This window comes from Canis aureus, chromosome 1, assembly GCF_053574225.1.
Source record: "Canis aureus isolate CA01 chromosome 1, VMU_Caureus_v.1.0, whole genome shotgun sequence".
Lineage (NCBI taxonomy): Eukaryota > Metazoa > Chordata > Mammalia > Carnivora > Canidae > Canis > Canis aureus.
In genome coordinates, this window is record NC_135611.1 from 111,318,025 (window position 1) to 111,343,614 (window position 25,590).

Sequence of the window (25,590 nt, forward strand, 5' to 3'; positions counted from 1 at the left end):
CTCTTAGGAATGAGAGAGTCTGACTCATTGCTGATAAGCAAGGGAGGCAAATATGGGGCTGCCATCAACACTCTATTCCAGGCTTCCCGAAACATTGAGCTTTTACTCTATACAGGAGCTCCTTCCTGGTGAGTGTGTGTGGGTTCCCAGAACTCTCAGTACACCACTTAGAGTAGCTACTGCCAATCTATCAAAAATAGTAGTGAAGAAAAAAAAAAGTAGTGAAGAGAAAAAAATAGTAGTGAAGAGAAATGCACCCTGGCAAAATGGATGCAAAAATGGAGAGGAATTGGGATGCCTGGGTGGCTCAGTGGTTGAGCGTCTGCCTTGGGCTCAGGTCATGATCCCCAGGGTCCTGGGATTGAGTTCTCAGCAGGCTCCCTGCAGGAGCCCATTTATTCTCTTATGAATAAATAAATAAAATCTTTTAAAAAAGGAAAATGGGGAGGAATTATGGCCAGAAGTTAGAAATTCTATCTCCTTTCTCCTACTTCTTCCTTCTTGGATTCTGCCTGTGGCCTTCAAGCACCTAACAGATATGGTTGCCTGGGATGTATGGAATGCCTGAACACAAAGTGTGTGACTTTGTGTCTGTCCAGTCACAGAATAAGAAGAACAAGTACGAGATTCTCAATTTTCTAATCCTGCATCTTCTACCTTTTTTTTTTAAAGATTTTATTTATTTATTCATGAGAGACACAGAGAGAGAGAGAGGCAGAGACATAGGCAGAGAGAGAAGCAGGCTCCCTGCGGGGAGCCCAATGGGGCACTTGATCCTAGGACCCCAGGATCACACCCTGGGCTGAAGGCAGACACCCAACCACTGAGCCATCCAGGCGCCTGTGTATATTCTACTTTTGACAGCACTTTTCACACCCCTGGGGGGATGTTGGGATATGATTTTGTTCTTGGCTCACATTTTCACTGTGGCCTAATTCCTCTGCACCTACCTGTTTTGCCAAGTGTCATTTAAATCTTTGACTTTATGGTTTAAATCTTAGGGTTAGATGTATCCATTGGTATTAGACTGGCTGTAAGGAACGATGAAATTAAAACAGTGGCATAAGTAAGAAAGAGGTGTGTTTCTTCTTTCATGTACAAATAATCCAGAGGCATTTAAGATAGGGCTAGTTGGATGGCTTCATGGAGTCTCTAGGCACCTGTTTTTCAGTGAGGGTGTTGATAATTGGCTTTCAAAAAAAAAAAAAAAAAAAGAGATCCCCCGACACCTTTGATTTGTACTGCTTTCCAATTTCCACAGTGTGCATGCTGTAGCATTGAGCACAGACTGTGTAACAGATACAGATCTTGCTATCGTGGAGCTGATAATCTAATGGTTGATATAAATATTAAATATTCACACCAATAAATATTTAATGACACGATATAGTTAAATGCTATAAAGCAGAACAATGCTATGGCAGCATTCAACCAGGGGACTGAATCTGTAACAGAGGTGGTCAGGTGATCTCTTTGAGGAATTCTGCCTCGTTTATTTTTAGTGGTAGGGAGGGACATCACAAAAATTCACAGCTGTTCCAAAGGGCAAGGGAACAGCCTTGCTACAGCCTTGGCCAGAGGACAGCTAGACACTGACTGGTGCGGGCGGTGGCTGCAGTGTCACTGTTGAGACCCAGCCAGATTTGGAGCTGTGAGAACCAGTTTCTTCCTGTCGCCACCCAAAGAGGAAATAGCTAGCTTCTCTAACAGTGGAGGAAAAAGGGAAGAGTGGAGGGGTACAGCAGGATGTCTAGGTGACAAAGGAACTGGTTAGATATTAGGGGTTTCCAAGCAAATCTGAGCCTTTGGACAGACCAGGGCAAGGAACCCAGAGTCAGTGATCTACACATATGGCTGCTGGGGGATTTATTTATTTTTAACAACAAGGGTTAGAGGTGCACTGTCCAATACAATAGCCACTAGCCACAGGTGGCAATATAAGTTAAAATTAAATTGAATTAAAAACAAAAACTGAGTTACACTATTCATATTGCAAGGGTTCAATAGCCACATGTACATCACCACAGAGAGTTCTGTTGGACAGCACTGGGCTAAAGCACAGGTTTTGGAACTGAGTAGACTTGAGTCGGCATCATGCATGCCTGTGTTACCTCAGGTGAGTGACTTGCCCTCTCTGAGCATCACTTTTATCCTAGGTACACAAGGATAATGACCAATAGCTGACACAGGAGGTAGGACCTCGTGAAAGGAGAAGGGGGCTCTGGCCCCAAGGAGAGAGCAACAGGAAAGTGGGCTGATTGGAAACAGGGATTTCAGAGCCAGGTAGCCTAGTTTGGAGAACAGTTCCACCTTGTTCTACCCATGTGACCCTGAGGAAGTGGCATACCCTCTCTCTGAGTCTCCCCTCCTTTGTCAGTAAAATGGGGATGGATTCTCTTTTCCTCAGTAGGTTGAGTGAAGATAATATGATACATGAGGGTAGGAGCTGGCACACAGACAGCCCTCAGCAGACAACATCTGAATTCAGGTCTGCTCCCATTACTGCTAATCATAATGACACGGTAGGTGGCTTTGTGTGGGTCACAAAACCATTGATGCTCCTCTGCTGTTAGATGCATCCATGCAGGGGCTTCATCCAAATTCCTTTCCCCTTGGCCTACCATCTACCAGGATTCTTCAACAGCTCAAAATCAAGTAGTCAATCTTATTTACAAGTGGGCCGTGGGTTTCTGGGGGTGGTGACCACCTCCCTCACTTCTCTACATCCAAGGTTTGTTTGTTTGTTTGTTTTTCTTTTTTGAAAAGGAGCCAAAATAAGTTGCACGTGCAGAAGACATTTTGGGGTGTCCGCTCAGCTTACAAGGCAAAACCTCCCCCACTTTCTGAGCAGTGAGCCCCCACAGACAGGGCTGAGCCCCTTGAACTCTGCTTGTACAAATCATTCTGGCTCCCACTGCAGCCACAGGAATGGGACCACAGTTGACACTTGACCCGAGTGAGCCAATCAGATGCCTTCTCTGGGGGTTTCAGGAACAAGGTGAAGGGATTCTGTGGACTTGGAAGTGATGGGATCATGTCTCTCCCCACGTGGATAGAGAAGCACTGAGCACTTATCTGTGGAGAGAGACACAGAGAGAACTGTGAATCCCATGTGCCCAGAGAAGAGGATGACAAGGGATGAGGGCTGGGGCCTGCGAAGGAGGTTCCAGCAGCATTCTTACTTTCTGATCATGCACTCTTGCTTTTGGTGGGAACTTGAAAAAATAGCCACGGATTCTTCTCTCCATCAAGAGTTGGTGTTCATTTCCTACTCCTCAAATCTGGGATGGCTATGTAACTGGCTTTGGCCAGAATTTGGGAGTAACAATGATGTGCCATTCTTAACCTTGGCCCCAAGAAGCATTGCCCCTCTGCTCTCACTCCTGGAATCCTGCCTCTGTCATATGAACAAGCTTGGGTCTGCCTGCTACAGAATGATAGATGATGTGGAGGACAGGTTACTTGTTCCAGACAACTGTCCTAGTCCAGACACCTCCTGGGTAACCGCCAGCTCATCACAGGGGCGTGAGTGGGCCCAGGAGAGATGAGAAGAATGGCCCAGCTGAGACCAGCCCAAACAGATAACCCCACAGAATTCTAAGCTAAATCCATGGCTGTCTTTTTAAGCCATTAAAATGGGATAGTTTGTTACACAGCAAGTTCTAACTGATGCACACTTGGATTTTTAAAAATCTTCCTGGATATTTATATTAAATTTGTCCCCCCCCCCTTTTAGATTTTATTTATTCATTCATGAGAGACACAGAGACATAGGCAGAGGGAGAAGTAGGCTCCCTCCGGGGAGCCCAATGTGGGACTCAATCCCAGGACCCTGGGATCACGACCTGAGCCAAAGGCAGATGCTCAACCACTGAGCCTCCCAGGTGCCCCCATCCTTTTGTTTTTATTGGACCACTTAAGTGAGTATCCTTTGCTTTCAGTTCATGAATTTCATGAAATACAGACTGCTTGTATGGGTGGTTTCCAGGGATTTGGGGAGCTGGCCAGGTAGGATGCTGGCAGCTGGGGAGAGAGAGAGAAAAGCAGTCTCTGGGACTCTCAGCAAGATGAGAACATCCCAGAGACAAAAGATCAGGAGGGAGGAGGTCTCATCAGGAGGTCCCAGGAACATCATCTTGTACCCCAGCCCCAGAATTCTCTTGCTGCCCTTCCTGGCATCACTTTGAGGCTGACAGACAAGTGCCCACTTCAGCAGCACATCCGTATTCTTTGTCTTCTAGCCCTATAATGAGAGAAAGAGAGAGAGAGAGAGAGAGAGAGATTGTCATCATCATCATCATCATCACAGATGTGGCTGACATTTATTGAAGGTTTACCATGTGCTGGGCACCATTTGCAGTGTTTTATTCCCGCCATGTCATGTAATCTGCACATTTTCCCTTTGAGGTACCTATTACCATTATCCTTATTTTACAGATAGGGTAGAGAGTCCCATGGCCTTAACTACAAACAACAGGGATCTCTCCTGGCCATTGGTGGGTGTTGTGGATGTGTGTGGAGCTTCCCTTCAGCCCACACCCCTCTTTTCTAAGAACTGCTCCTCCTCACTGGGAGGGTCAGGACAGCCACGCCTGTCCTAATGACCTCATTTCCTGAGGCTGGTTCCTTCTGGCTGACGTCAGCATCCATCTGTCATCATACATCTTGGCCAAAATGGTGGGAGGACAGGAAGTGACCCTTCCTGCCTGCTCATGAAGGCAGGGACTGGATTTCTCATCTTTCCCCTCCAAGAACATGGTTTTGGGTTAGGATCTGGGTTTGGTTCAGTGTCAGCCATTTGTCAGCTGCGTGTCCTGGGGGAAGGTGAGTTTCTCTGAGCTTTGGTTTACTCGCTTGGAAAATGAGGACAAGAATGTGCCCATCCTTCAGAGTAGCTGTGACTTGAAGGCTCCCAGCACTTACTGAGGGCCTGGGAAGTTGCAGCTGCTACAGTGATGATGAGGTAGGGGATTCACGTAGCAGCCTGGCCCTCCCCCACCCCTGGAAGGTTCTACACAGGACTCACAGACTGGAGACCAGACCCCAGCCTCTCCCAGCTGATCCACAAGGCCTTTGCAAACCATGTCAGCTTGCAGTACACAGGCTACAGAGTTGTGTGTTGTTATGGCAGGAAAAAAGGGAGCAGAGGTTAGGAGTGAGAACTAGGAATGAGGCCAGGTTCTGGGTTTGAATCCCTCTCCAGCTGTGGGGTCTGGGGCCACTCACTTCTCTCTGAGACTTAGTTTCCTCTTTGATAAAAACAAGGTCTTTTTCTTATCCACCGCCCTACCTCCCTAACCCCACCTGCTGAGCTCTTGTGGAAATTAGATAGAATAATGTTTAGCAAGCAGATAATAGGTGCTCAGTACATGGTAAGATATTATAGTATTACCATAATAGCTACTACATCTAGCATTGAGATGCAAGTCAGGTGTAAGTCAGATCCCATCCCTCCTCTACTCTAAACCCTCCATGGCTTTCATGTCACTTAGAACAAAAGCCAAGTCCTTATATGGCCCCCAAGATCTCCGTTCCCTCTCTGATCTCATATCTCATGCCCTGTTTCTCTTCCCACTCCTCACACCACTCCAGCCATGCTGGCCTCCTTGCTATTGCTTGAACATGCCAGGTGAAGTCCTACCTCAGGGCCTTTGCACTGGCTGTTTTCCCTGCGGGGTAAGCCCTTCTGCCAGACATCCACTGACATCCATCCCTCCTTTGCTCAGTGTCTTTGCTCAGATGTCACTTTCTCGGGGAGGCCTTCACTGACTTAGTTAAACTGTGTCCCTCCCCAACCCTGGCCTTACTTCCCAGCCTTACTCTGCTACTGAGCACCCATCATTATCCAACATGCTCTCTATATTTTACTTGGTCACCACCAGAATTGCTGGTGTCTCAGACTAGAATGCAAGTTTGTGCAGGCCCGGACTTTCTGCTGCTATTCCCAGGGTTTTCCCCAGTGCTAGCAGCGTAGGTACTCGATAGATGTGTATAGAAGGGAAGAATATGGGGCTGACCGTATTCCAGGCACAGCTGTAGCCACTTTAGAAATACTAGCTTGTTTCATCCTCACGATAGCCCCTGAGGATGGCATTTTGTATATGGTCAAACTGAGGCACAGATGGGGTATGACTTGCCTCTGCCTTCACTGCAGGTACGGAACAGAGCTGGGATTTGAACTGAGGCAGATGAGCTCCAGAATCCCTTTCTGTCTCTCTGTTCTCCGGTGTTCCACCTTGGGTGGGTGCACAGGGGTCAATATCATCCTCCCTGAGTCTAAAGCTTCTTGGGAGGAGGCTACCGATTGGGCTTCTGTCTTGCTGCAGAGTGAGCTCTGTGGCGCATGGGGGCCGAGCGGACATCAGGCAGTGGACAGGGATGAGGACAGCACCTACTTTAGACTCTGGACGATGGTGAAGCTTATTCCTCCGATCAGCATTGCCGCCCCTACATTTCCAGCCACGAGGAGGCTGATGGCAGCTCCTCCTGACAGGGAGAGAACGGGGTCCGGCTCGATGGGCTCAGCCTCTGTGGGATCCACTTTCTCTTCTGGAGGAACAAGAAAGGGTGAGACTGAAGGAGCCATCCTCCCTCCACACCCCTGCCTCCCACCATTTCACCTCCTGAATGTGTCTTCATCCCATCCCCCTCCTCTCCATCCTCTGGTCTCCACCACAGCCTCTTCTTGGCTCTCCTGCCCCAGTCTCTCCTCCCACCAACCTCCCCACCACGCAGAAGCCAGAGGAGTCCGTGGAAAGCTCGAACTTGACCCTGTTCCTTCCCTGCTCAGAATTTTGCTGAGGCTTCCCAGGACCTGGGGAGGAAGCATCTCTCATTTTAATCTTTGAAGCCCTGCTACCTGCAGCCTCAGCTCTCTCTCCTCTCCACCTTTAAAACTCAGTCCCATTGGACTCTTCTCAATTTTCTTTCTTTTTTTCTACTCAATTTTCTAAGCTCACCTCTCTTTCCTACTTCCCAGCCTTTGTGCTCCTAGTATGCCATTTATGCCATTTTCCTTCCCTTGGCCTGGATAACTCCTATGTACTCTAGTACTGGCTCAGATTTCCCCTCCTCCAGGAAGCCCTCCCTGACCCCCTTGTTGGGTCAGGTGGCCTCTTGGGTCCCACATCCCTTGGCTCTCCCACCCAGCCTTGCCCACTCTAGTCATTACTATTTGAGGGCAGGGCCAGGGCTGTCTCCAGAATGTCCCCAGCACCACCCAACACAGGCTGGTTATGTAGTAGGCAGTAGGAAATTAACATTTCCAGAAGAGTTGATGAATGAGTAAAGGGGGGTCTCGAAAGTCATTCTCAATGAACATATCAGAGTCACCAGCTGCTATAAGATTTGCACTTAAAAAAAAAAAAGACTTGCACTTTTTCTCTTGAGAATCACCCCAAAATCAAATCCTGAAGCTCCAATTGGACCCTGGCTAGGAAGAGATGGCAGCTCTCTGGGGCCTACCCCAGCCAGGGTTCCATCACTCCTGCCCTTTCCATGCTCTGGACCTTTGCTCATGTATTCCCTGCTGCCCACATCCCTCCCTGGCTTCTCTACTGGCCAGGTCCTCTATACTATTCTAGCTCACTCCAAGTCTCTTGTTCTCCATGCATAAATACATGAAAAATATATTCATGAGGATAGCTGCTATCATTCTTCTTTTTAAAATAAAGCTCCCTCGGTGTCCATTGAAAGATGAATGGATAAAGAAGATGTGGTTTATGTATACAATGGAATATTACTCAGCCATTAGAAACGACAAATACCCACCATTTGCTTCAACGTGGATGGAACTGGAAGGTATTATGCTGAGTGAAGTAAGTCCATCGGAGAAGGACAAACATTGTATGTTCTCATTCATTTGGGGAATATAAATAATAGTTAAAGGGAATATAAGGGAAGGGAGAAGAAATGTGTGGGAAATATCAGAAAGGGAGATAGAACATAAAGACTCCTAACTTGGAAACGAACTAGGGGTGATGGAAGGGGAGGAGGGCGGGGGGTGGGGGTGAATGGGTGACGGGCACTGAGGGGGGCACTTGACGGGATGAGCACTGGGTGTTATTCTGTATGTTGGTAAATTGAACACCAATAAAAAATAAATTTATTATATAAAAAATAAATAAAATAAATAAAAATAAATAAAATAAATAAAATAAAATAAAATAAAATAAAATAAAGCTCCACATCCAATGTGGGGCTTGAACTCATGACCCCAAAATCAAGAGTCGCATGCTCCACGAGAGAACAAGCCAGGCAGCCTTAAAGCACCTGCTTTCTAACAGGTGTTCTGCTCGCCCCATTCACACATTATTTCTGCTCCTTATGACAATCTTGCAGAAGTGTACATGGTCACCCCCATTACACCCAGGAAGAAACAGAGGCTCAGAGAGGGAAAGTCACTTATCCTAAGTCACCTGGCCAGGGAAGCACAGGGGCAGGAATTTGACCGGCTCCCAGACTACTTTCCTGATCCCAACTAGCTGTTCTCATTATTGTCACCTGGGGCTCTGCACATTTCACTGCATACAGTAGTAGTCACAAAAGTAATAATAATATGGATAATACTAATTGCAGCCACGATACTAGCTCATGCTTTCTGAGCACTCCCTAGTGTTCAGTAGTGCTCAGCACTACTATTTGAAGCTGTTTGCCTGCTTATCTCATTGCATGCTCACAACTACACTTTGGGGTGGGTGCTGTTATTATCCCTATTTACAGACAAGGACACTGAGGCACAGAGAAGTCAAGGCACTGGTCCAAATTCACACATCCAGGACGTGGTAGAGCCAGAGTTCAAATTCCAAAGCCTGTGCTCAGAACCACTCATTATCACCTGCTTTTTTTTTTTTTTTTTTTTTTTTTTTTAGGTGTGCGCTGAGACCTGAGAGGCCAGGTTCACACAGCCAGGAAACAGTTGGAGCCAGGAACCAGACAGCTGGCTCCAGATCCGGAGCTGAGCTTTTATTAGAGTTCATCTCTTTCAGCTGCAGCCTCTGCAAAATGGGCTAATCACCCCACTCTGCCAGGCAGATGGAAGAATGGGATGGCATCTTGGCTCTACAGGGTTTCAGAGTGGGTGGCTTTGTAGAAGGCTCAATGCAACCAAGGACGCAAAAGTCTGGGGTGGGGGTGGAGGACTCACCTGGCAGCGAGATGGTCACAGGGTCAGAGGGATACTGTCCTTGGCTGTTCTTGGCCGTGCACACATAGGTGCCCAGATTCTCCCAGGACAACCTCCGGATGATCAGCAGAGCCCCAGTCATGTAGGGCTCCCCATTGAGGGTCCAGTGTAGCACGGGCTTGGGGGTGATATGAGAAGCCAAACAATTCAGGACCACTGAGTAATTGAGGTCACTCTGGATAACGCCATCGATGTTGTAGGGGAATGTGAGCAGACTCACCCCCTTGGAACTGGCTGTGGAAACAAGAGCAAGGCCACATGGATGGAGACCACTCAGAGAGGCTGAGCACTTCTTTTGTCCACTGCAGGGACATTCATTCATTCATTAATTCATTCATTCACTCATCAACAAATGTATTTGGAGTTCCTGATCTGTGTCCAGTCCTGCTCCAGACCCGGGCATACCGCTCCCCTCAATCCCTCACCTTCATCACTTCTAACTGCTAGCACCTCACCCGTTGCCCCAGTACTTTGTCTGGCCACCAGGGCCTGCTCTGCCCAAGGAGGAAGCAGTCCAGAGAATTGGGAAATGAGCACACCCAGGGGCAGACCTATGCAATGACAGGCATGGGCTGGTATATAAATATCCCAGCAACCCAGCCTGCACTTGGACCAGGGTGAGGCCGAGTTGCTGGGAGGGAGTGGATGGATTCTGGATTATTTTGAAAGCCGAGCCCACAGGACTTGGTGATGCATTGGAGAGAGAGAAAGAGAAGAGTCAAGGGGGGCCTCCAAGGCTTGGGGCTGGCGCCACTGGCTGCTGGGAATGCTCTTTACAGAGATGGGGCATACATAATAGTTCTCTTTCCAATGTTTCTTCCAGGTTAAAGACTTGAGGTCCAGGGGTCTTAGGCCCAAGCTTCATGGTCAGAGAGAGGCCCAGTGAGTATTTAAACCTGGAAGTCTGATGTCGTGGTGAGTACTGGGAGCCTCCACACAGAGCTGATTTCCAAATTCAATGCAATATGATACAGTGAAAAGAACTTTAGTTCAACCTGAGAACTCATGCAAGGCTTCCTGGAGGAGGTGGTGTCTGAGCTAAGCCTTGCAGGAGGAAAAGGAGCCCACCAGGTGTAGAAACAAGAAGCAATGTAAAGAACCACCTGGATCTGGCTCTTACTAGGAGCCAAACACCATTCCAAACACATGCTAACTCATGGTCAGTTATACTGTGAGTGAGACTGATCCGTGCTTGGGCAAAATTATTCAGAAAGTTGTGATCAGCATTTGAAATGTGACGTGAAATATAACAGAAAATACCAGAATGCATTGCTCATAGCAATAATTGTTATTTTACGACACATGTCTTTCAATTACTTGTGGTGTGTGTCTATGTGTACACTCCAGGTCTTGAGGTGAAGTTCATTTCTCACTGTGGGTCTTGATTGAAAAAGCTTGAAAACCACTGGATTTACACACTTAAATTCTCAAAACAACCTGATGAGGTAGGATCTACCATGGCTCCATTTTACAGATGGGAACACCCAAGTATACAGATGGGAAGTCACTTTTCAAGGATGCACAGCTGGCCAGAGGCAGAGAAGGTATGTCTGTGCAAGGCCATTCCGGTTTCAGAGGCTCCACGAGCTCAGGGCTGAGAAGGGCATGGGCACGGGGAGGTGGGGGGCTCTCCCCACCCTGGTACCCTGGAGATGGTGCTGGGCTAGAGAGGCCACAGGGAAGGAGATAAGCTCCAGGATCATAGAGAGTCCTGTAGAATCCCAACATGGCCTCTTGCTTCTAGGTGACCACAGGCCACTGACATCACCTCTCTCTCAGCCTTAGATCCTCACCTGTGCAATGGGGTTGGTGCTTAGAGCATCTGCTTTCTCAGGTTGCTGTGAAATCCCCCGTGTTTGGTACAGAGTGAGGGCTCAGTAAGTTGGAGCTGGTCCTTCCTGCTTTTTGGTGTTTACTAGCTGGCCTCTCTGCAGGAGCACTTTCTCCCACTCTGTGGGGCAAACTCCTGCTCCACCTACACATCCCAGCTTGGATGGCCCCTCCTCTGGGAAGCCCTACCTCTCGCTGCCTGGGAATGTGGTCCCTCTTGGCCCCATTCACCCTTGCCAAGTATCTGCTTTGTCACATTCCTGTGTCCTCTGCTAGTTTCCAGCACCATGTCTTGGGGGTGTCATGTTTCTGATGAGCAGGCTACCTCGGTTGTCCAGTGTCTCCTGGCCTGTGTGGCTGTGCCCCTGGGGCCAAGAAGCAGAGAGAACACCATTCAGGCTTCCAGGAACAGGCAGGCGGGCACCGGCTCCTTCAGTCAAGAGGTCTGGAGACGCAGGGAAGGGCAGCTCCGAGGAGGCAAGGCAGGTGCAGGATGCGATCAGGATGCCTTGGCAGAGGTGGGAAGGGAGAGGAGAGAGCAGAGGGAGCAAATGGGACCAAAGGTAAGACGCTGCCCCAGCAAGTAACCCTTCCTGATTTGGGCGAGAAGGAGTATGGCACATTGAATGTGGGGTGGGCGAGCCTGCGTGGCTCATTTTTAAGTGTCTGACTCTTGATTTCTGCTCAGGTCATGATCTCTGGGTCCTGGATTTGAGTTCCACACTCAGCAGGGAGTCTGCTTGAGGAGTCTCCTCTCCCTCTTCCTTTGTCCCTCCCCCCACTTGAGAGCTCTCTCTCTCTCTCTCTCTCAAATAAATAAATAAATCTAAAAAAAAAATAGGAAATGAAAAGGGAGCATTCACTGAGCACCTTCTATCAGCCAGATGCTGTTCTACACACTGAATATGTATCATCTTACTTACCCCTTACATTGACCCCACCAAGCACACATTACTTAGGGTGTACTGCAGATCCGTTCTCTAACCTTCTCTGCCCTGTTCTGCTTCCCGAGAAAGTCTGACTTCTCTGAGCTGCATTGCTGGGTCCCCTTATCTTTTGCTTCTGGTTAGCTTCTGCCAATGGGAATGACTTTGAGGTAGCTGATCCCACAGCTCTCTCCCTGCTTTGTCAACATGGGCCGGCTGTGTCCCTCTACTAAAGCTGCTGTTGGTGGCCCTCTCCATATACCACTGTCTCTGAGGTTTGGGGTCTGTTCTTCCTCTTACGGCTTCTAGCACAGAGGGGGTAACAGCTTTCTGCTGTGGCTAGCCCTCTGGTGCTGCATGGTCTCAAGGGGGTTTACTTATGCCCTGCTTACATTTCTGCAAATAGTCCCTTTATTAAACTCCCCTCAAGGGGTGCCTGGGTGGCTCAGTTGGTTAAGTGTCTGCCTTCACCTCAGGTCATGACCCCAGGGTTCTGAGATTGAGCCCCAAGTTAGGCCCCTGGGTCAGCAGGGGGTCCGCTCCTCCCTTTCCCCCCTGCTTTTCCCTCTCTCTCCTGCTCATGCGTGTGCGCTCTCTCTCTCCCTCACATAACTCAATAAAAAATTTTAAAAGTCTTTAAACCCCTCTCATTAGTTTTTTGAGTAGACCATTTTCCTGCTTCAACCCTGAGTGACACAACTATTATACCCTGAGTAGGACTGAGGAAATGGAAGCTCAAAGAATTGAAGACCATTGTCCAGGATGTCATAGGTGGTAAACAACAGAATTCTGTAGTAAAGTAGACTGGTGATTGTGTCCCACTGTCCCCAGTTGCTCTCACTTCCTTTAATTACATTTCCATGCGGCTTGGGGTTTAGAGCAGAATCCTTGGAATCTGGCTCCAGACCCTATGAACCTACCCACCCCATTCTACTGCCTCTCACTGGATTGACGGCTGTTGCAATAAGTACACAAGATCCAGTCATAAAAGACTAAAACATTTGAGATGAAAATGTAAAGAACTTTGGCCAAGTGAAAAAAACAAACACCACCCACCAAGTCAAAAGAACAATAACATGCCAGGAAAAATTATTTGCAACAGATTTCACAGACCAAGAGCTCATTTCGTGAATATGTAAAAAGTTCTGAGATATCAATAAGAAAATAGAAACATACAAAGGATATGTATAGACAACTCATAGAAAAGAAAATTCAAAAAAAAAAAAAGAAAAAAGAAAAGAAAATTCAAATGTCTCTTGACATAAAGAAAATTTTCAGCTGTGCTCCCAGTAAGAGAAATGCAAATTAAAAACACCCCAAGGTAACACCTTTCACCTATCAGGTTGGCAAAGATCCAAAAGATTGATGACTCGTCTGTGTTGGTGAGGCTGAGGGCAATAGGAAAGTCCTATTCATGGCTGACACAACCCATGAAGAGGGCTGTCTGGTAAAGTCTTTCGGATTAAAAAATTTCCATATCCTTTGACTCTGAAATTAAATATCATGGAATGTGTTTTACAGATACATTTTCTCAGTATAAAATGTCTAATGGTCAGGGTCATCTGCTACCCCTTAGTTATAACGGGTAAAGATTGGAAATATCCAAGTGCCTGACAATAGGGAACTGATTTAATAAATTATGGTCCATTCACACAATAGAACAATACAGTTATTATACAAAAGGACGAAGAAGCACTTGAGAATGCCATTAACTGAGAGGGAAAGATCTCCAGAGTAAGTAGTTAAGATACAAAGGCATGCTTCTGGATAGTTCTTATGGTGTGCTACTTTTGATGTAAAAACAGAAGAAAAGTAAATATATATATATGCATTTCTTATAAACATATAAAGAAACCCTGGGAGGATTCATACATAAAACAGTGGCTCTCTCTGTGTGACAGCGGGGAGGGAAGGAAAGAACTGGGTGAGTGGATAAGACAGTGACTTCACTCAAGGTCTTATTGAGACTCAAACCTTTGAGACTCAAACCATGGGAATGTATAGCCCATTCAAAAATTAAGTAAAATTTTTGGGTGCCTGGGTGGCTCAGTCAGTGAAGCGTCTGTCTTTGGCTCAGGTCATGATCCCAGGGTCCTGGGATGGAGCCCTATGTAGGGCTCCCTGCTCAGCGGGGAGCCTGCTTCTCCCTCTCTCTCTGCCCCTTCCCCTGCTTGTGCACTTTCTGTCAAATAAATAAATAAATAAATAAATAAATAAATAAATAAATAAAATCTTTTAAAGAATTAAGTAGAATTTGAATAAAGAACATAAGAGAGCATAAACTATGTTCTTAATAGTCTTCACACACACACACCCCAGAATGTAAGCTCCAGAATTGGATGGCCAGTGTGCAAGCCCCAAAACTTATTAGCTCTGGTGACTTTGGGAAAATTAATGATCTTCTCTGAGCTTCAGTTTCCTTATCTATAAAATGGGAATGATAATGCCTCCAGGGATTTTTCAACTGGGGAGGATTTTGGTCCCCCCAGGGGGACATTGGCAATGTCTAGAAATCTTTTTGGTTGTCACGACTTGGGGTGGGGGGTGTGCTACTGGCATCCACTGGGTAGAGGCCAAGGAAGCTGCTCAGCATCCTACCATGCTCAGGACAGCCCCGGCAAGAGGGAAAGCATTGGACCCCAAAAGTAAGCAGTGTAGATGTTGAGAAGCCTTGATCGAATGCTTGTAAAGTGCTTAGAACAATGTATCAACAAGGCGACCGCCAAATCAGTGCTTGACATTACAATGATAATTATCATCACTGCTACCATTCTTGCTTCTGCAACTGCAAGTACTAGGTATAGTATAAATATGTCTTTTAAAGATTTAAAAAAAAGCAATACAAGGGAGCCTGGGCGGCTCAGTCATTGAATATTTGCGTTTGGCTCAGGTTGTGATCCCAGGGTCCTGGGGTTGAGTCCCGCATCGGGCTCCCCCACACGGAACCTGCTTCTCCCTCTGCCTGTGTCTCTGCCTCTCTCTGCGTCTCTCACAAATAAATAAATACAATCTTTAAAAAAATTTAAAAAGCAATACCCACTTACAGGATCAGAAATACCCACTTACAGAACAAATGTTAAAACATCAGCTTTCTTCATGAATGGGAAGTGGTGGCGAGGGGGTGATGACCCCCAGGGCAGCATCACCAGACACAGTGCTGTGTGTGAAAGGTCTGTGGAAGGGCAGCTGCTGGGAGGGGGGATCAGCTGAGAACCTCACGTTGGCTCTGCCAGGGTCTCTGCCAGATTCTCCCAACCATTACTCACTGGTTGCCTCCACAACTCTGAGATCAGCACTAGTCTGTTTTATGTCAGGGAAACTGAGACAGAGTGAACTTGAGCCTTAGATCCAAGGTCGTAAGTGGATAGTTGGGAGTTGTCTCATCTTAGGGCCTTCTAGGTGGGTGCGGGGCTCACTGCCCACCTCCTACCTCCACTGATTTTATCTCTTAGCTGGCAGTTGGTGTGATTTGTCTTTATTTAAGATTTTATTTATTTATTTATTCATGAGAGACACAGAGAGAGGCAGAGACACAACACAGGCAGAGGGACAAGCAGGCTCCCCACGGAAGCCCGATGTGGGGCTCGATCTCAGGACCCCAGGACTCACAACCTGAGCCAAAGGCAGACGCTCAACCACTGAGCCCCCCGGGCGGCCCCTGGTCCTGAATTCTGAATCTACCCTTGCCAGCCAGCTGTCTTGGACTCTTCTCCTCTCTGAGCTTCACTTCCCTTCTCCTAAAAAGGGTCAATAAATAGCACGGCCTTCTGGGGATTTCAAGAGTTCTCGTGCATTTTTCAACTGACTGGAGTCAGAGCTCTGACAGGGGGCAAGTCTGACTTGGAATAGAGACTCCTCTCGCTGGGAGCAGAGGACTGTCCTCTCCCTGTCCCCAACCTGTGGGTGAAGCCATTGTTTCTTACTCACCTGTTAGAAGTAGCCTCTTGCAGGCAGGGCTGCGGCCGGGGCGGGCGTCCAGAGGACACCTCATGCCTCGTTCTGTCCAGGGGCCACACAGGGGAGGTCGCCGCGTCTGGAGTGGGGGCCTCCTACCCTGCGCTATCAGGTTGGCATACCTCAGCCCCGCCCCCGTCCTGGCCCCACCCCCGCCTCCCTTCCCGGCCCGGCCCTTGGCTGAGAATTCACCTCCCAGACCTGCACTCTTCTCTAGCATTGTTGGGTTAGTGGGAGTGGTGCGGGGGGAGCACACAGGGCAGGATTCTGGGAGAAGGGGCTTGGGGGTTTCTCTCCCTTTCCTCTCTGCATCCCTTCCAGCCCTCCTGGCCGAGAGAATGATGAAGATGGAGAGTGGGGTAGAATGGTCCTGCCTCTGTCACTTCACATCAGAGGAGAGGAATGGGCGAAGAGCATCAGGTAGGAGGTGGCCGGGGCGTCGCTTGCCTCCTCACTTTGCTCCAGTCTCTGTGACTGTCAGCTCTGAGCTTCTACTTTTCTCTCCTGTAAAATGTGGATTTAAAAAAAAAATAGATTTTTATTTATTTTATCATTTATTCATGAGAAAGAGAGACAGAGAAGCAGAGACATAGGCAGAGGGAGAAGCAGGCTCCCTGCGGGGAACCCATGTGGGACTTGATCCCAGGACCCCAGGATCACGCCCTGAGCCAAAGGCATGCAGATGCTCAACCACTGAGCCACCCAGGTGCCCCATTGCTCCCTTTTCTTAGTGTCTTACACAAATCATGTCACAGCTGACTGCATCTCATTGCTCCAGTCTCAAATCAAATACCAATTGCTCAAAAGAGCCTTCCCTAATCCTGCTGTGGGTGAGGCCCCAGCTTCTTGCTAGCAAGACACACTGTTTTCTTTTCTTTCCAATATTCACTACTGTCTGAAATTATTCATTTCCTTGTCCACTTGTTTATTATTTGTCTCCCCTCTCCCCCATCTATTTCTCTAGAATGTCAGAAAGGTAGGGATTTTGTCTGGGTGTGTCCAGACAGTGTCTAGACCAGTGGCTAGCATATCATGGGTGCTAATAATTTTTTTTTATAGTGAATGAAGAATGAGTAAGTGAGTGAGTGTCATGGTAGGTTGGAATTTGAACTCCCACCTGACTGAGCAGCTCATACTTTTCCCTCCCAGAGAGGTCCAGGTTGTTTCCTGGGGCAGAGTTTCACCCATGAGCCTTTGAAAATAGTTATTATCAAGTGACTTGGTGATATCTTTATTGGCATTAGCCACATTGCCTTTTTTGATGATTTTTGTGAAGGCCTGCTGGGGCAATTAATCAGTCCAGGAGACCACCAGTAGGTGATAAGCAAATATTTGCAACACGATTAATAATCATCTGTGGATGAGGAGTCTGAGCTTTAGCTTGTTTAGCTTTCAGGCTGTTTTATCAGGATAACAGCACCTGGAGTTTCATTTGAGAAACCAGCCTTCTCACAGTTGCACGGAGAGGAGGCCCAGGCCTGGCCAATTAGAGCACTTCATCCTCCAACCACAGTGATTGGGGAGAGGGTTGGGCACGTGACCCAAGCCTAGCCACTAAGAACATTTCAGCACTGTGCGTCAGTGATAGCTGGACACATACCATCCACCACAGGCTCCAGAAAAGCAAACAGAGGACTTTTATTGGAACTCTGGAGGAATAAAGCATTTTCTTTCTGTCTGGCTTGCTAAGCTGATGGGATCTGAGTATGGAACAACTGGAAGCCCTCTTTCTATCATGAGTAGAGAGGCTGCCTAGAATGAGGCCAACACATAAGAAAGCATAGTCAGTAGATGGACAGATTTTTGATGACATTTAAACACCTAGATCCAGCTGTGCCTGAAGTTGGCACTAATCGTTCAGCTTTTGTATCATCGGAGTCTACATATTTCCATTGATCTTCCTGGAACAATTTGATTTGGGATTTAGTTACTTGCTTCCAAAAAATAAAAAAAATAAAAATAAAAACAACCTCTGATGGAAAGGAGAGGTGAAAAACAGAGTTTTTTTTTGAGAGCATGTGATTTAAGATCTAGTGGAGACTGAGGAAGGGTAGGGGATACCCTGGGGGAGGAGGACGATTAGCAGGTCTGTGTTTCCCAAGCCTCAGCCTTTCTCATACCACATTATAATTCCTTCCATATGCACACCCCACCTGCACTTTTGTTTATTTACTCAATATTTGACTTAAAAATGACTCATCTAAAGTAAGATTGACTCAGTTTTTAGACAATAACACCCATGAAATTACATACTAATATGCTACTTGCATCAATGCAGATGACAGGAAAAACATAATGATGAAAATAAAACATAACTGTCCACATAACTGCAAAATTTTTGATGTGTCACTGAAAGAACATGAGCCTTGATCCATTGCACAACAATGTGAAGATACTGCTGAACTGTACCTTAAAAATGGTTAAGATTGGGCAGCCCTGGTGGCTCAGCAGTTTAGCGCCGCCTTTAGCCCAGGGTGTGATCCTGGACACCTGGGATCGAGTCCCACGTCGGGCTCCCTGCATGGATCCTGCTTCTCCCTCTGCCTGTGTCTCTGCCTCTCTCTCTCTCTCTCTGTATCTCTCGTGAATAAATAAAAACAAAATCTTAAAAAAAAAAGAAATAGCTAAGTTACATTTGCAGAAATCATAACAAACCATCATCAAGTCCATAGGTAACCTGGGGAAGGGTTAGCTAAGTAGGAAAACAGAATGCAAATGGCAGATATAATGAGTCACTTCTGTTTCATTAGCATCAGCTTAACCAATGGAGCAAGTTCAATCTGGATAGTGATGTCTTGTGGATATTATGTAGGCCCTGAAATGGGATGATAAAAAGAGAGAAGAAAAGAAGGAGAAGGAGAAGTAGAAGAAGTGAAGGAGGAGGAGGAGGAGGAGGAGAAGGAGAAGGAGGAGAAGGAGAAGAAGAAGAAGAAGAAGAAGAAGAAGAAGAAGAAGAAGAAGAAGAAGAAGAAGAAGAAGAAGAAGAAGAAGAAAGAAAGAAAGAAGAAAAAGAAGAAGAAGAAGAAGAAGAAGAAGAAGAAGAAGAAAGAAAGAAGAAGAAGAAAAAGAAGAAGAAGAAGAAGAAGAAGAAGAAGAAGAAGAAGAAGAAGAAGAAGAAGAAGAAGAAGAAAAAGAAGAAGAAGAGCCACTTCACCTCTATGGTATTTTTCTGCCCTAAAACCCAGAACACCAGTCTAAGTATGAGAAGAGCTTAGCTGAACTCAAATTGAGGGACATTCTACAAAATACTCTGTGTTCCTTAAAATGGTCACAGTCATGAAAAAACAAGGTAGGACTGAGAAATTGTCACAAAGGAGACTTGAGACACATGAAAACTAAATGCAATGTGGGATCTTGGATTGGATCCTGGAACAAAAGAAGCACATTAGTGGAAAAATTGGTGAAATTGGAATCATGTCTAGAGTTAAAAAAAAAAAAAAAGAATGAGTCCCTCTTGGAGGAGACAGTAATGACAATTGCTAGCATTTACAAAGAAGTTGACACTGAATAAGGGGGCACAGTGCTGTATGGCAGGGGATGCCATCATCCTATTACAGAGGAGGAGAACGAGGCACAGGTAGCCAACCTATCCAAGGCCATGTCGCTGGTACATGACTGGCAGACCCAGATGCTGGTTTCCAGAATCTGTGATCTTAAGCATTATATACACCAATCTTTTAGTCCCTTGGACCTCCTAACACTAATAGGTGTTAGGTATTGTTGCCGCTTTTTCAGAGACAGGAGGAAACAGAGATATACAATGAGTGTGGTTAAATACATTGTCCAAGGCCAGACTCATAAGGCCAAGCCAGCCTTACTTCCTCTGGTCCTGGGACGATGAGTTTCCTGAGACACAGGGTCAGGTCCTGTTTTCCTGGCTCCTTGAGCCCTTGTAACATCATTCATTTCTCCCAGCCTGTGTGTGCAAGTATGTGCATATGCACATTTGCAAGGGCTTGGTGTGTTGGAGGAGAGCAGTAAAGCATCATTTAACTAATAACACGACAAATAACCAGTGCTGGGTGGCTCTGGACAAAGCTGAATTGTAGAAGGCAGCTGGAAGGCCAAAAGGATCTTCTGTTTCACCAGGGGCTAGGTTTAGATAGGGAGAAGTCTTACTACACATGTTTCATGTTTCCATGGAAAGACTGGTCAGAGGCAACCCCAGCTCCTTCTATGGGGTTTGGAAATACCTGCCTACAGTTTGGTTGTCACTATGCTTGAGGACAGAAGAGTAATGATGTTTACGGGCTAAATACCCTGTGATAATAGGCAGGACCGTCCTCTACAACAGAAACTTGTCTCACCTAAAATGCCAGTACAATTCTAGTTAGAAACCTGGAGTTGGATAAGGCCCTGGTTTTTGTTCAACTTCCCTGTTATGAGATTGATGAGTCTGGGGTGGCTCAGACCCCCTCCCTCTGTTTTTAGATTTACCTATCCCTAGAAAGAGTCCATTTTCACCTGTCACCTTCTGCTATATGATAAAGGGCCTACAGGAAATAAGATGATCTGGAAGAGAAATTAGTGGTGCCCTCACCCCTGATATATTAGGCCCTTCTCTCACAGTTAAAGTAGTTTTCCCTGGGCACATGGTTGTCTGGAATAAAGACTATGTTTCCCAGTCTCCCTTTCAGCAAGTGTGGCCCCAAGGCCAGGTTCTGGTCAATGAGATGTGAGCAGAATTGCCCTTTTGGGGTCATGCCCTGAAAGGAATGAGGTCTTTCTTTCTTGGTTTCCCTTCCTTCAGGCAAGAATGGGGACATGGTGGAGTGGCACCTTGGACCACTGCAATGAGTACAACACCATAGGGATGGCCAAGAACAGGATGGAAGAACCCAGGCTCTGGACACCTTCATAGAGCAGAGCTGTATGCCAGCTTGCACTGTTACAGAAGAGAGAAATATATTTATATGTATTTATGTGTTATTAGAGCTATTCTTATTTTGAATCTGTTACACACAGCCAAATTTATATCCTAAGTTAAGTTGCTCGATTTAAGGGAGCAGAAAGCAGAGGGAGGTAATGGCAAACCCATTAGGCCGCACAGCTCAGTAATGTTTCCTTATATTCTTTATTGTTTGGTGAATAAAACCAACATGTTGCCCTCTCTTTCTCTTTTACTTCTGGATCTCTCTCTCTCTTTCTCTCCTGGTTCTGCCTTTAGGCCAGGATGAAGGGTGATCATTGAGATCTTAAATCTCCGCTCAGTTGCTGGTAGGAAAGTGGGTGCAAAGACACCAGATTGTCTGGAGCTTTTTCTGCAAAGCCCCACTTACACAGGGGAAAGACCAGATATGGATTTCCCCTGGATGTAGGAAGCTGAAGAGAAAATGTCCCAGGGGTTTTAGATTGTGGATTTGCCTGCTCAAGCCTTCTTTCTTCTGGGTGTCTTTTCGTGCTACAGAGGCAGGGAAGCTAAAACCACACTTCCTCACTTCTCTTGAAGCCAGGGTTCTGCCAACCTGACATATTTCATGAGATTTGGAAAGGGGAAGTGAAATGGTGGCCGTGCTTATGATGCTTCTGCCACAGATTCTGATGAGCACAGTCATGGAGAGGCTGGTGTCTTTTTCTGGGCCACCATCAGTGACTGGCTTTGTGCATTTTGAGAAGCTCTTATCTTTATGAATCTAGCAAGCATGGCATGGTCCTAGAGCCAAGAGCTCCAGTAGTAGCAGCTTTTTGATTCCCCAATTTTCTAGGATACTTACTGGTGTTAGCAGCTCCCCCAGTGGGTTAGTTCTGCAGCTTCAGATCTTTAGTCTGTGGGGCCTGATAGAATTGGCTTCCTTTTCCTTCCCATCAGAGAGCACCCAGCTAGCTGTCTTTCCATGGGCTAGGTCTGTCCCCTTGAGCCTCTAAGAATTGGAATCAATCTAGTCCTAAGTCAAATCAGATGTATTAGAATGTCACAGCCCCAGATCTATTCTCCCAACATTTAGAAAACACACCAACATTTCCTGCATGAAAGCAATTTTCTCACATTACTGTTTCAGTCATGGTCCATAGATCAATAGAAGGAAAATATGAATTTAAGTGACATGACACTTTGTTTGAATAAGAAGATCTAGCAGAATTATGATATTCTTTTTAGCTCCATGAGGGCAGAATAGAGAAGGGACAATAAAAACTCCTAAGTCTGGGATGCCTGGGTGGCTCAGCAGTTTAGCGCCTGCCTTCTGCCCAGGGCATGATCCTGGATTCCCGGGACTGAGTCCTGCATCAAGTGTCCTCTGCAGGGAGCCTGCTTCTCCCTCTGCCTATGTTTGTGTCTCTCTCTATGTGTCTCTTGTGAATAAATAAATAGAATCTTAAAAAAAAAACCCAAACCTCCCAAGCCTTTGTACTTTTCAGGAAAAGGGAGTGTCGGTGTAGATATTATTAGCAAGGGCAACAGATTATTAGTTAAGACAAGCAGTCCAGATTTTAGAGGTGTTATGAACTAAATTGTGGTCCACTCCAACCATTCATATGTTGAAGCCCTAAATTCCAATGTGACTGTATTGAAGACACAATTATTAAAGAGATAATTAACTTCTTGTTTTAAAAAAAGTTTTTATTCATTTAGAGAGAGCATATGTATGTGCACACGAGTGATGGGGAGGAGCAAAGGGTGAGGGAGAGAGAAACTCAAACAGACAAGGGACTCCATCTCATAAACCTTTCAGATCACGACTTGAGCTGAAATCAAGAGTCAGACGCTTAGTCGACTGAGCCGCCCAGGTGTCCCAAAGAGGTAATTAACTTTAAATGAAGTCATAAGGGTGGAGCCCCAATCCAATGGGACCAGTGTTCTCATAAGACGAAAAGACATCAGGGATATGTGCACACAGGGCAAAGGCCATCTGAGGGCACAGCAAGATGATGCCCATCTACAGGCCAAAGAGAGCCTCAGAAGAAACAAACTCTGCCAGCATTGATCTTGAACTTCCCGCCTCCAGAATCATGAGAAAAAACCAGAATCATGAGAAAAAACTTGATATTTAAGCCATCAGTGTATCCAGTAATACTTTGTTATGGCAGTTCTAGCAAACTAATACAGGAATTTGAAGGTGGCTGTCAGAGGATGCAGCAACATCAATCTTTGAAGCCTTGCTGTCTTATAAGACTCCTTTGCTAGGAATAGATTTACAAGGACAGTTTCATTAGGCAAGGTCTGCTTTTCCGAAACTACAGGAGAGTACAGAACATTTTCTCTTTCTTGCCTTGCTGAGGTTTTTGTTACTAGCAGTTAGAACAGCCTAGAGTTTCAAGGCAAAGTCTTGCAATTATATATAAATACATATATTTTAAATATATAATATAAATATATGATATATAATTTTTATATATTATTTTATAATAAATATATATGATTTTATATATTTTTTCTTTAATTTTTATTTATTTATGATAGTCACACAGAGAGAGAGAGAGGGAGGCAGAGACATAGGCAGAGGGAGAAGCAGGCTCCATGCACCGGGAGCCCGACATGGGACTCGATCCCCGGTCTCCAGGATCGCGCCCTGGGCCAAAGGCAGGCGCTAAACCGCTGTGCCACCCAGGGATCCCTTATATATATATTAAATATATATATATATTTATATATATATATATATATATATATATATAACACTATGAGAATAAGGAAGCAGCTTTAACACAGTAAAAACTTTCACAATGTGCAGAAAATGCAAATTTTAGGATTATGAGGGAAATTTTTCAGTTGGTAGTAATCATGCCACAGATAAACCTCATTGGCTATGATAGTGCAGCTGTGCAAAGCTTATGAATAATGGGATTATTAACAAACACAAGACATGCGACATTTTTCACCCCCCAAGATAAAGAAATAAAGTAGGAGAGAAAAAATAAAAACTTTGGTTTGAATTGTTCCAGATTGGCTTTGAACCTGCGCCATCTTTTAGGCTTAATAATCTGTCACTTTACATCTCATTTGGTGGTTAATGGTGACATTTTACTAGCCCAAAGTTTGGAAAATATCTACATTTGCACAATTCCTCACTTCTTAGAGAATTGTATTGGAAAAACTTTTGTCTTCTTGCAAAGCTGAGGGGTCTACAATGGTGACGACTCCAGTCTTCAAAGTCTTACTGAGGGGTAGGGAGTGGGGTGGGCTTCTTCCCCTTAATGTCCATCTCGTATTTTAAGACATTTGTATATTTATTTATTAAGATTTATTTATTTACGAGAGACACACAGAGAGGCAGAAACACACAGGCAGAGGGAGAAGCAGGCTCCCCCAGGGGAGCCCCATGCAGGACTCGATCCCGGGACTGAACATCAGGCCTGAGCCAAAGGCAGATGCTCAACCACTGAGCCACCCAGGCATCCCTACTTTAAATCATTTTTAATGGACATTTCATCTTGCCACCTGTGTCCCTGCTCCTCACTCCATCCCACGCTTAACTGAGCCTGGGCTATGATCAAACGCGCAAACCAGCCTTCAAAATATCAGTTTGGACATTTCTGGCTGCATAACATGGGTGTCCTAACTCAAAATGGTTTGAAACTCTGACATGTACTATCCCATGTAGCAGGGGTTCCTATGATGGGGCAGTTCCTGGGCTGCTGAACACGGCTGCTCAGTGATAACTCCGCAACCCCAGGTCCCGCATCGCCCTTCCCAGCTCTCAGCACGCTGCACCCGAGGTCAGCTCCCTCCGCGGACGAAGATGACCGCCACGTGCTCGCCAGCAACTGCAGCCGGGCCCCCAAACCTGAGAAGCGCTGGTCCCTTCCTAGATCTCCTCAAGAGCCAATAACAATTTTCCCATCATCCCCCTGGAGACATCCTCTCGCTCGCCATTGGCCAGAGCCAGGTCACATGACCAGTCGTGGGCCTGGGAGCATCTGATTGGCTCAGTCTTCGGCCAATCAGGATTTTTGTCCTTCCTGAGGGGCTTCGATCCGGAAGCCAGGGCCCAGAAAGAGAGGGAAGGGGCGCTCAGGTGGCGCTGGGGCTGGTCCAGCGACGAGGGCAAGGAGGAAGGGGTGCTGCCGAGGCTCCCCAACGGCCTCCGCCAGCGTGTGAGTTCTGCAGCACCCGAGGCGGTTCCCGGCGCCCCCGAGCGCGGGTTCGCAGCCTCCCTTCCTGTGGCCCAGCCTCCAGCGCTTCTGTCCGCAGGACCTCACCCCTAAGAGCAGCCCCATGAAGGTGGAGGGTGGGGTCGGGGCTGGGGCCTGGCCCCTCCTGCCGACAGCCACGGGAAGGAACCATCCTGAAAGTGGGTCGTCTACCCCACACCCGCTTCCAGTTAAGTTACCTGCAGCTTCGGCCCTCCTCCTGCCTGAAACCTCCAGAGGCGCTGAGCCAGCACTGCCCAGGTAAGCGGCCCCGAAGTCCGGACGCACAGAAACTGTGTGTGCCACCCTAACTTTTTAAACCATGAATATTCGGAATTACCTGTTACACAGCGGTAGGTACATCCCTACACGAGGACACCAGGCAGTTCAGTGAGGTAGTATGATGCATATGTGTGTGGGACACACTCGATTTCAATGCTGTTACTATTTTAATTCTTATCCTCCCACCCCCAATAATTTAAAATCAATCTCTTGCGTATATACTTAGGCTGAACTGAGAGCCACCTGAGAAGTGGGAAGCAACATTGAACAATGGCAATACAATGTGAGCTATATGTGTTTTAAAATCGTCTAGTATGGGTATCCGTGGGTGGCTCAGCGGTTTAG

At 46.5% G+C, this 25,590-nt stretch overlaps 2 protein-coding genes and 1 non-coding gene across 4 annotated transcripts in view; 1 reads left to right on the forward strand and 2 right to left on the reverse strand.

Annotated features, from left to right (window-relative positions):
• Positions 1-3,727: 3,727 nt before the first annotated feature.
• IGSF23 (immunoglobulin superfamily member 23) lies at positions 3,728-16,026 on the reverse strand. Of its 2 annotated transcripts, XM_077848929.1 has the most exons (5): positions 15,868-16,026; positions 11,340-11,522; positions 9,146-9,418; positions 6,396-6,549; positions 3,728-4,243 (listed from the first exon to the last, which is right to left on the reverse strand). In XM_077848929.1, exons 1-5 carry the CDS (start codon positions 15,929-15,931, stop codon positions 4,210-4,212), a joined length of 708 nt encoding a protein of 235 aa, XP_077705055.1. In that variant the 5' UTR covers positions 15,932-16,026; the 3' UTR covers positions 3,728-4,209. The 2 variants fall into 2 exon arrangements, with proteins under 2 accessions (XP_077705055.1, XP_077705060.1); XM_077848934.1 differs by lacking the exon at positions 11,340-11,522 and having other exon boundaries at positions 15,868-16,020.
• A 7,503-nt stretch (positions 16,027-23,529) lies between these two features.
• Positions 23,530-23,663, reverse strand: LOC144289641 (U4 spliceosomal RNA). The gene has a single exon (XR_013357463.1). It is a non-coding gene; the product is annotated as a U4 spliceosomal RNA (small nuclear RNA).
• Positions 23,664-25,053: 1,390 nt separating this feature from the next.
• The window catches only part of CEACAM20 (CEA cell adhesion molecule 20), an 80,699-nt gene continuing 80,162 nt past the window's right edge, over positions 25,054-25,590 (forward strand). Inside the window, exon 1 of the mRNA XM_077848983.1 lies at positions 25,054-25,224. The gene's annotated coding sequence lies outside the window, so the exon portion shown is untranslated. The remainder of the gene's footprint in view (positions 25,225-25,590) is intronic.

What these genes read in the sequence shown, in the direction of transcription:
- IGSF23 (XM_077848929.1), bottom strand. Translation starts at nt 15,931, where the DNA reads ATGAGGTGTCCTCTGGACGCCCGCCCCGGCCGCAGCCCTGCCTGCAAG. An exon ending in CAAGAGGCTACTTCTAACAG is followed by an intron (nt 11,523 to 15,867) that starts GTGAGTAAGAAA and finishes ACCTCTGCCAAG; the next exon opens with GCATCCTGATCGCATCCTGC. An exon ending in TGTGACCATCTCGCTGCCAG is followed by an intron (nt 6,550 to 9,145) that starts GTGAGTCCTCCA and finishes TTGTTCCTCCAG; the next exon opens with AAGAGAAAGTGGATCCCACA.